This window comes from Sycon ciliatum, chromosome 3, assembly GCF_964019385.1.
Source record: "Sycon ciliatum chromosome 3, ocSycCili1.1, whole genome shotgun sequence".
NCBI classification, from domain to species: Eukaryota; Metazoa; Porifera; class Calcarea; order Leucosolenida; family Sycettidae; genus Sycon; species Sycon ciliatum.
In genome coordinates, this window is record NC_088645.1 from 6,491,840 (window position 1) to 6,502,351 (window position 10,512).

The 10,512-nt window shown below is 48.2% G+C and overlaps 1 protein-coding gene and 1 non-coding gene across 2 annotated transcripts in view; both read right to left on the reverse strand.

Moving 5' to 3' along the window:
- Positions 1 to 223: 223 nt before the first annotated feature.
- LOC135811281 (DNA excision repair protein ERCC-6-like) overlaps positions 224 to 10,512 on the reverse strand; it is a 32,142-nt gene continuing 21,853 nt past the window's right edge. The window contains exons 12-22 of the mRNA XM_065324497.1: positions 9,836 to 10,088; positions 9,336 to 9,451; positions 8,898 to 9,189; positions 8,132 to 8,245; positions 6,862 to 6,910; positions 6,277 to 6,322; positions 5,373 to 5,516; positions 2,969 to 3,117; positions 2,685 to 2,764; positions 1,525 to 1,583; positions 224 to 786 (exon numbers count right to left, since the gene is read on the reverse strand). Coding sequence (XP_065180569.1) covers positions 654 to 786; positions 1,525 to 1,583; positions 2,685 to 2,764; positions 2,969 to 3,117; positions 5,373 to 5,516; positions 6,277 to 6,322; positions 6,862 to 6,910; positions 8,132 to 8,245; positions 8,898 to 9,189; positions 9,336 to 9,451; positions 9,836 to 10,088 — 1,435 coding nt within the window. The 3' untranslated portion in view covers positions 224 to 653. The remainder of the gene's footprint in view (positions 787 to 1,524; positions 1,584 to 2,684; positions 2,765 to 2,968; positions 3,118 to 5,372; positions 5,517 to 6,276; positions 6,323 to 6,861; positions 6,911 to 8,131; positions 8,246 to 8,897; positions 9,190 to 9,335; positions 9,452 to 9,835; positions 10,089 to 10,512) is intronic.
- On the reverse strand, positions 5,767 to 5,839 carry Trnaf-gaa (transfer RNA phenylalanine (anticodon GAA)). The gene has a single exon. It is a non-coding gene; the product is annotated as a tRNA-Phe (tRNA).

The following is a 10,512-nucleotide window of genomic DNA, read 5'->3' on the forward strand; positions in this document are numbered from 1 at the left end:
GTGTGCGTGTGTGTGTGTGTGTGTGTGTGTGTGCGTGTGCGTGTGTGTGTGTGTGTGTGTGTGTGTGTGTGTGTGTGTGTGTGTGATACCCGGTAGCCTAATCGATAGGGCACCGTCCCGGAAAGACAGGCGGGTGCTGGGTTCAAATCCCGCTCGTGGATCCTTCTTTAGCAACACTACTGTACCAACGACACTCGGACAGCAGGCAAAGGAACGCATGACATAGAGTAGTCCAAATTGCCACAATTGCAAACTTTTTTCTAAGAGTAACAGCGGGTTTCATGACAAGATCATTGTGAGCACAGCAACGTTAGTAGCAAGGTGTGTTGAAAGTCTTAAAAAAATAATACTAAAAAGAGACATCCCTTCTCCCGCACGGGCTCTGCCTCTTCCATGAAAAACTCGAATCTAACTGTTGACACTAGACAGACAACTGATAGTAGCTAGCAGGGTATTAGTACAAAGAGTTTAGTGTAATATTGAGATGGAGGAAATCAGACATCTATAGCCAGCTACAGAGTTCATACACACAAACACACACACACACACACACAAACACACACACACACACGAACACGAACACGAATACACACACACACACAGCATACGTGTACCGTCCATCATGCCAGTGCTTCTCAGGTTGGCGTGTTGGGTCAGTGCCAGAGGCCTAGTTGAGCTGTTAGCTGCAGACAGCGGAACTGCACTCTCAGATCACTGGGGTCGAGCTTGACTGCCTTCAAGTGATGTACAAGAGCTGTCTCCAAATTTCCATGAGATTCATGACGCCTGTCAGGGAGAGAGAGAGAGAGAGAGAGAGAGAGAGAGAGAGAGAGGGAGAGAGAAGAGAGAGAGAGAGAGAGAGAGAGAGAGAAGAGAGAGAGAGAGAGAGAGAGAGAGAGAGAGAGAGAGAGAAGAGAGAGAGAGAGAGAGAGAGAGAGAGAGAGAGAGAGAGAGAGAGAGAGAGAGAGAGAGAGAGAGAGAGAGAGAGAGAGAGAGAGAGAGAGAGAGAGAGAGAGAGAGAGAGAGAGAGAGACAGAGAGACAGAGAGACAGAGAGAGACAGAGACAGAGACCTCATTGCCACACGAAATAACTTACAATACGTCAGGTGTAAAAGTAAAACCATACAGGCAAAGTTGGCTCAGCGATACAAGATACTTCCAAAGTGCACACAACTTGTATATCACACTGTCAACGTCAACCCATGCCTCCAAGACAACATAAACTCCTTTACTTTGATCAGTATACAACAGAGCTTTTCAGTGCTCACAGAACTGTCTACACAGCATTCAACAGTGTGTCTACAGAGCCGTTTGCCTAGCACACCACAGAATGTTTGAGTGTTTGCTGAAGCGTTTGCCTAGCACACCACAGAATGTTTGAGTGTTTGCTGAAGCGTTTGCCTAGTACACAACAGAATGTTTGAGCGTTTGCAGAACAGTTTGCACAGCATACAGCAGAGTGTCTGCTGAAGCGCTTGCACAGTACAGCGTATTGGAGGATCATGATTGTGCGGGAACCTTACTTGGCTCTGGTGAGATGACGATGTTTCTGCAAGACACTTTCAGAGTGATGTGTTCCCACCTGTGTGTGGACAATAGACATCACAGCAATAGAATACATGAACGGACTGAGAGGGAGGTGCACATGTGTGTGTGTGTGTGTTGGGGGGGGGGGGGGGGGGGAGGGGTATTCTGCTGTTGCAATTGCATGCTGGTATATCGCTGTCGCAACAGACACCCGTGAATAATGTTCCCCGTAGAGGATAATTAAAATAGAAGTCATTGCATAGGCTTATCCTGTGAGGATAATTCAAAATGAGCGGCATCAATATCCCAATACAGTGGTCCCTTTATAATCTGGCGCCATTTGACATTTTGCCTACTGATGATTGTGCTGATTTATAGAGGGTGCTGGTTTAGAAAGTGCTTGATGAAAGAGGGATGGCTGTACAGTAGAATACTTCTTGTGATCACACGGTTCTCAACATTGCAGGTGTATAGTAGCACTGCCGTTGGAGATGGTCTGGCCGGTGGGGGTCCAGGGGGTTCCCGTGGAATTTCGTTGAAATTAGGGTGCAAATTCCTGCATTCTGGGCACTTTTGACATTGTGTTAAAAAAACGTGGTCCGGCTAAAGCCGGACAGGACGGACCGGCTGCTACACCCCTGCACTGGGATGGAAAACTCTTCAATCCTGCAACACTGGGGTGGAAACCCGGTCAAACAACATACAAGATGGAATGAAGTTTCAGCTGCAACTAGATTTTCACGTGGAAACGAACCTCAGGAAACAACTTTCTCTGGCATGAAACCGTGAGTTGCAGCTAAACTGCAATCAATCAATCAATCAATCAATCAATCAAAACCTTGTTCATTCTTCTATGCCACTATCCCAACAGACGGGCAGACGATCGACAATCAGCCAGCCACGTAGAAAGATGGGGATATAGACAGACAGACAGACAGACAGACAGACAGACAGGCTGACTGAGAGAGAAGAGAGTGAGAGAGTGAGAGTGAGAAAGAAAAAGAAGAGAGAGAGAGAGAGAGAGAGAGAGAGAGAGAGAGAGAGAGAGAGAGAGAGAGAGAGAGAGAGAGAGAGAGAGAGAGAGAGAGAGAGAGAGGAAAGAGAACTAGAGAGAAAAAAGGGCAGGTGTGAAGAATGAACCGACTCGGAAACTGACCAGTTTATTTTCGTCCCAGAAGTCTTCATCAGTCACAACATTCAGTTGTAGATGATGTTCACTGAGACCTTGCACAACACCTACACGCAAACACACACACACACATACACACACATACACACACGCACACACGCACATACACGCACACACATACACACACATGCGCACACACACACACACACACACAAACAACATTACAAATGTATCACACAAACACATCACAGCCACATCACAAACACAGATTCCACTACACTGCATGCAGTCTTGGTGAGCAGTCCACTTACCCAGCGATGAGAAGAACTGTCTGTGATTCTGCAGCCATGCGTACCCAACACTCTGCGTGTCTTCCAGCTGTGAGAGGCGCTCCTGAGTCGTGCTCTGCCATGGGTTGTCCAGCATAAACAGGTTATGAAGCTCGTGGCTCGTGAAGTACCTGCAGTTGACGATCATGGCGACGACACAGCAAGTATCAATACATCCACGTGCACAAACACATACGTGCACAAACACACACACGTGCACAAACACACACACGTGCACAAACACACGCGTGCACAAACACACACACACACACACACACACACATGCACACACACAATACAACTTAGTGTCATTCTGTCACTGCTCTGTTCATTCTGTCACTGCTCTGGATGAAGGACTTGTTGGCTTCTACTTACGTCACCAAATCTCCGATTCTGAAGTCAGAAGAGCCCTCATTCTGAAGCATACTACTGTCATGGACATGGAAATCCAGTCAAATGACCGGGGCCGGCACCCTCAGCGCGTACAGAACGTTACATGCAGTGCACATGTTGATCCAATGCGACCAGCGCGCTGCAGCGCATAAATGCATGTGTGCACCGCTTACCCACGGCTGCATATGCGGCCAGCGCCCTGGGCCGCTAGACGTGCGACCGGATTTCATTGAGCAGCACCGTGGAAGTCTACATATGCATGATACTCATTGGCAGTACAGTAAAACCTGTGTCAAGGCAGCGACCACTCGGATAAGGCGACCACCTGTCCTAGAAGACCACAGAAACCAGGACCAAGGGATGTCATTTCCACTCAAATGACCCTGGATAAGGAGATCACCTGGAAACAGAGACCATGTTTTGAAGGTCCCTTGAGTGATCATCTTACACAGGTTTCACTGTATTAGATAAACCTTGTATTGTAGAAACACGCTTTTTACTTACTACCTCCGACAAGCGAAACTTGGCGCGTTTTTTACTTCAAATTACTCGAAATAACTCACACTTTACAATCAAGACTAGTGATTGACTCACCAAAATACAACTGCGTATTGCTCAACAAGGACATTAGAGACATCAGCTAGGCTGAATCACTCTCCTCTGATTCAGAGATCGCAGTTTCTTCTGGAGAGGAATTGTCCCTGTTTTGAGACGAAAGCGCGACTAGAGCGGATTCAGTTGCCGCAAGTATCTCTGTTGTGATCGCTCTGGAAATATCGATGTCGCTCCTGTGCTTGAGCCACGGTGTCGACCCTCGGTGTCGAGGGTCGTCATTTCCGCCGCCACTATCCAGGTTGACGTGGTAAGAACTGTGCAACACCTCCAAACGCGCCTGGACTGCAACATTTTTGCCGGGTATTCTCGCCAACTGTCCAAAATTGCAGGCAGCAATTCCTGGCTCTTTTCCTTAGCCACCAGAGACGCATGGCTCTGAAGGCTATTGAAAGACGCTAGGATTATTTGGCATGGACGTATGGACTCTGTGCTGGCTGAGTGATCAAGTGAAGAGAGAGAGAACTCCTTGGTTTTGCATTGAAACGCGAAATCACGACGATTCTCCTTCGCAGAATGGACGCGCGGCGCGCGCGCACTGTTGTGCTGGTACACGAGAGACTGGCCTGCTTCTGACTAGTCGAGCCATGTGCCACTCACCAGCTCGTCGCATGGCTTCCTGCACCCGGTTGCATGGAGAGTACAATTCCACAAGTAGGTCGTATACGCGTACTTCACACACACAGCCTTGTGAAGTAACTAAAGTTACTTGTGGTACAAACACAAAAAGATCAAAAAAACGCGCCAAGTTTCGCTTGTCGGAGGTAGTACAAGTTTTTAGTTTGACGGCATATAACAAATTCAAATGGTGAACGGTACTATTCGGCCAATAAAATGTAAAGAACTCTTCCTCTCCTCTCCTCCATGCGCTCTCACAGTCGACTCACTGCTACCCTCAGTGCCCCTGGCACTGTGTTGCTGGAGAATTGTAATTTCTCATTCTTACACTTTGCCCGTAATCTTGCGCCCATGTTTTGTAGTATAAATCTGACCATCTCCACCTGATATCATCCTATTCAATATCACCTTCTCTGATGAGCCTTATGAAGGCGAAACAGCTGTCAGGACGAATTTCAGTATCTACCTGCAACCCTTCCTTGTATGGCTGTTGGTGTGTGTAATGGCTACCGAAGGTAGCAGTGAGTCGGCTGTGAGAGCACATGGAAGAGAGGAAAGGAAGAGTTCTTGGCATATTATAAGGTGGTGGAACACCGTGTTCGGAAATAGTTCCCCTTACTACACCGGGGCTCTAGCAACCGTGGATGGTTGTACTAAGGGACACAATTTACAAACACGGTGTTCCACCGCCTTGTAATATGCCAAGATCTAACTAAAAACAGCGCGTTTCACTGTATACAGACACACAAGAACAAGCATGTACCTCAGCGGCTGTGATGAATCGCCGGTGACCTGTTGATTGACCGAGTCCTTGAAGACCTGCTTGCGATAAATCTTCTCTTCAATGGTGCCACACGTGATCAGGCGATAGACCACCACAGAGCGTTGCTGCCCGATACGATACGCCCTGATAACAAAATGTGGAGAAAAGAAGGAAAAGTATAGCGAAAAGGGCATTATAGAGATCATATCATCACATATACAGAAATGCAATGAGGCATGGCGGAATTCGCACAAAACGAAGACTCTGGAGATGGTGGGTCGAAAAGAAAAATGAAGAGGAAGAAATGCTGCAAGAATTGAAAGAATTTTGTTGCAACGCAAAGAAAAGAACATGCATGCATGTCCATGGGGAAGAAAAAGAAGAAAAAAAGAAATGCCGAAACCCGGGATTGAACCAGGGACCTTTAGATCTTCAGTCTAACGCTCTCCCAACTGAGCTATTTCGGCTTGCACATAAACAGACGGAAGCAATGAAGAGATGGTCTCGGGAAAAAGGCTCAAAAAAGCAAAATAATTCTCTCAATTCTTGGCGAGCTCTTTACGAAAATGACTGCTTGTTTTCCCTGGCACAAAGTCCGGATTTACCCTTCATGATGAATGATGCAGTTGCGCTCATTGAAATCTGACCCAAGAGTCCAAAGCTGGCACCCTGGACCAGTCCCGATCACAGTACATGTGTATGTCCAACCGCATTTGTACCACCTTCCAGGGCGTCAAGGGCCGTGCAAGTTGCGGGCGCCAAATATGCTCTGTGGGTCGGATTTCACAGACCACAGCGGTAGAAATCGTACTGGTCAGGGTGTTCTTGTGTGGTCTAAACCAGGCATGTGTGGATGTGCAAGTGTCTAAACCGGACATGTGCGTCGTGGCATTCGGAAACTCACCTGTCTACAGCCTGGGCATCTACGGCCGGGTTCCACGACGGATCAACTGTACAAGGTAGTGATTCAGACACAACAATGACATACACGGTCAAACAACAATGGCATACACGGGCACACATAAGCAATTCCACACACAGTACACAGAAGTGATTAGGGATACATATTATGGGGATACGGATTGGATTGTCTTCGTATGACTTCTCCACACTGCACAAGTCTTGGCAAAAACTACATTACACATGTCATAGTACGCATGGCACCCCAAAAGATTTTCTCTTGCCAACGAAATGAAAGTATGCCTAAAAGTGAAAGAAGCCAAGGAGTTGAATCAGTTGATGGCTGACACCAAGTGTGGAGCCATGCAGTAGACAGTAGTACATGTGCAGTGTTCAGAGCAGAGCATGGAATAGCAAGCAGCTCAGATCAGCCCAGCACCTCACGGCATTGCACAGCCTAGCCCAGCCCAGACCAGACCAGCACCTCACAGCCCAGCCCAGCCCAGCCCAGCCCAGGCCAACCCAGCCTAGCTCAGCACCTCACAGCCCAGGCCAGCCCAACCCAGCCCAGCATAGAGCAGCACCATACCTATGATAACACGATCGGCTGCAGTCAACGTCAAGCCAACACCACCAACCTGTAACATGAAACGGACAGAGAAGCAGGGAGGCAGACAGACTAGCAGAGAAAACAGATCAATACACAGGTAGACACATACCGTAAAGTCGCGGATAAAAGCCGGGTTTGCATACAAGCACATCGCGGATAGAAGCCTGAAAATTAAACGGGTCAAATGCATATAAGCCTGTCGCGCGTAGAAGCCTGGCTTCTATGCAAATGCGGATCGGGTAGGTCAAGAATGCATGCGCTATGTGCGGTGCATACTAAAACTGCCGCGCCATACCTGTAGTCAGTGGTAGATTTTCGCATGTCGCGCGTAGAAGATGTGCATACAAGTCTGGCAAAAAATATCAGTGGTGCATATAAGCATGGTTTGCATACACGCCTGGTTTGCATTAAAGCCTGATGCAGAAAGCGGCTTATATGCTTATAAGCCCAGCTTTTATCCGCGACTTTACGGTACATAGATGGAGAAACAAACAATAAGAGGACAGAGAAAGTGTTTTAACTCTGAGTTTCACGCACTAAGGCCGTCATCACACCACGTTCTCCGACTCCCGTTTACGTCTACGTCTATGGTGAAAAAACCAAAACGGGTGGTCGTGTCATCAGACAGGCACAGTTCTTGACGCGTACACGCAGTCAGGTTTTTGGAAAAATTTGAACCCACGTACATCGAAGTACAGGGTCGCTCGGAAAAAGGCTGGGGTAGATACACACGTTCATACAAAAAGTCGTATACCCCCCCCTCTCCATACCACGTCTACGTCTCCCGTTTCCTCTGCTCCCGTTTTCACCCCGTATACGGATCATCATGACAACCGACCAAAAACTCCTTACGTGGACGTAGACGCAGCGCTTTGTACCATGGTGTGATGACAGCCTAAGCGACCATCACTCAGCGATCATCAGAAAACAGTTTTCTGATGATCGCTTAGTGCGTGAAACTCAGAGTTAAAACACTTTCCCTGTCCTCTTATTGTTTGAACCAGCTCTGCCTCTCGGTATTCAGCACTCTCTTGGACAGCCTGGAACCTCTCTGTTTTATAGATGGAGAAACAGACAGACGAACGGACAGAATCACAGATGGATGGAAAGACAGACAGCTGGATAGGTAGATGTATGACTGGACAGACGGACGGATAGGCAGATAGATGGATGGACAGACATCGAGGCAGGCAGACTTGTGCACAAACACACACACACACACGTGCACTGCGCGTTACTCATCTCCTACCTGCGTGGTCAGGAGAAAGCATGTGTACTTCTTGTCCTGGCTAAACTTGTCAATGATACGCTGCCGATCGGCTACCTTCTTCACACGACCATCAAGACGCAGGCAATGGATGTTCTGCAGCACAGACACACGACAAAATAGGATCAAAAACGGCACTGTTCACACGTCCTTAGCGCAATAGAGTGGTTTCACATCTGTCACTAGTCACGCGCGTACCGTAGGTGCCATAAGCTAACCAAGGACGTAGCCCGCACACCTGTGGTGTGGTGACCATGCACCACTGGCAGCCTCATAGCCGCCCGCCACTTTGCCTAATTTGACTAGTATCAGGGTTCTAGCCAGGTCAATACAGTAGGGGGGCGGGCATGGGGAAAAGTTACCCCATGACCCATTTTTTCCACTGTCCAAAATCGTCTTGCCATGCAAAATGTAACATACAGGGTGAACCCCGACTTCACCGCTCACAAATGTGCCTTTATGAACCCTCTAGTAGTGACTATCGACTGTATTTTCGTTGAATGGCGTGAAAAAACACAAAAATCGGAAAATGAGTAGGGGGGGGGGGGGAAGGGGTGGCACTTTTTCACAGGGGGGGGGGGCGCGCAAACGGAGTAGGGGGGCGCTGCGCCCCCCTACCCCCCTTTGGCTAGAACCCTGAGTATGTGTACCTATGACAGCTATTTGCTGGTGTGGTGACCTGACTAGGCTGGTTGCACACGAGCTATGCGCCTGCCAAACCTGGCTTGAGCACAATTAGAAAACTCACCTTCCATCGCATCACAGCCTCCACTATGTCCAGCATCTTGGTCATCTGGCTGAAGATCAGCACTCGATGGCCGGCCGCTTTCAGTACCTCCAGCAACGGCAGGAGAACGCTTATCTTGCCGGAAGACTGCACGAGAGACGCCTTACTGCCGCGAAGCCATGGCTTAGCTGACGTGGTCTTGGAGCTACGGGCGGTGGTCTGGGAATAGCCTGGTTCCTGCGAGTCATCAATAATTTCATCCTCCGATTCTGATTCCACATAATCACCTTGGTAGCCAGCGTTGGTGTCAAAGCTGAGAGAGAGAGAGAGGGAGAGAGAAAGAGAGATGTCAGCGTACTCACACGCGTTACTCATACAATCCATGTTTGGCAATGCGCAATAGGCTTAGTAAACCTCCCCTTCCTCCCCCTCACAAAGCAGTACCTATGTGTCCCTTACTCATCATCATCGGTGATCAGCTGTTCTTTCTCGCTGTCTGACAAAAGGGCTGGATGATCGGTAATCTTCTTCAGCAACATCAGCTTAGGCAGGGCTGAGCGTTGTTCCATTAGTGCCTGAACAATACACACAAACGTCCGGGAGCCGCAAGCAACAAAGACAGCGCAGGAAGGAAACCATAAGCAAAGTGTGGAGAGAGGGAGACAAGGTACATTTCAAGGCACACAGCCAGTACAATGTGCCAATTACAAGTTTCCGGATGTACAGTTTCGTGTTTTTATCTCCTTTGTCATGGGTGGTATGCACTACGTGTGTGTGTGTATGTGTGTGTGTGTGTGTATGTGTGTGTGTGTGTGTGTGTGTGTGTGTGTGTGTATGTGTGTGTGTGTGTATGTGTGTGTGTGCGTGCGTGCGTGCATGTGTGTGTGTGTGTATGTGTGTGTGTGTGTGCGCGTGCACGCGGGTGTGTGTTGGCGCACGCATGCACGGGACAAACCTACCTCTTGCACTTTAGATCCGGTAACAAAGTTCAGATACAGCTTGAGCTGAGCGTGAGAGAGATGTACCCACACAATCAGGTCGCGCTTCTCCCCCAGCTTTGCCATCCGAGCAGCAGCGCTTTCTGTACTTGCAGCAGCCACACCAGACTGCTGCAGCTGCTGGGATTGCAATGCTGAGGAAGAAGATGATGATGTCGCTGCCGGGTCCGATGAGGTCATTGCTGTTGTACACGAGTCAGTGGAATCGCCTTCTCTGTGAGAAGTAACAACACCAAGTGCACAGTTCGAATGAAAATAATGAACCATCCATGGATCACCCAGCAAACACACAGCCACACAAGCGTTAGAAAAGGATTTGTTATTGTCAATAAAGCATTTCCAGGCTAACAGATCTGATACTGATTTTCACATTTTAAAAAGAGTTGGATAAACATGATAATTATGTTATCATGATTGTTGAGTCACCTCCACCATTACACTGCGCTCTTTAGCCGACTAGACCCTCCTTCACACAACCATCACCACTGCGAGGACACTTCCGGAGACGATATTGATAATTCCTCCAGACAGCTGTTTCGCTAATACATAGCTCATCAGTGAAGGTAGATGTTGAATGATTAAAAATATAGACCAAACTGCTATTATGTAGGGGGTTGAAACCTTATATAATAGCAGTT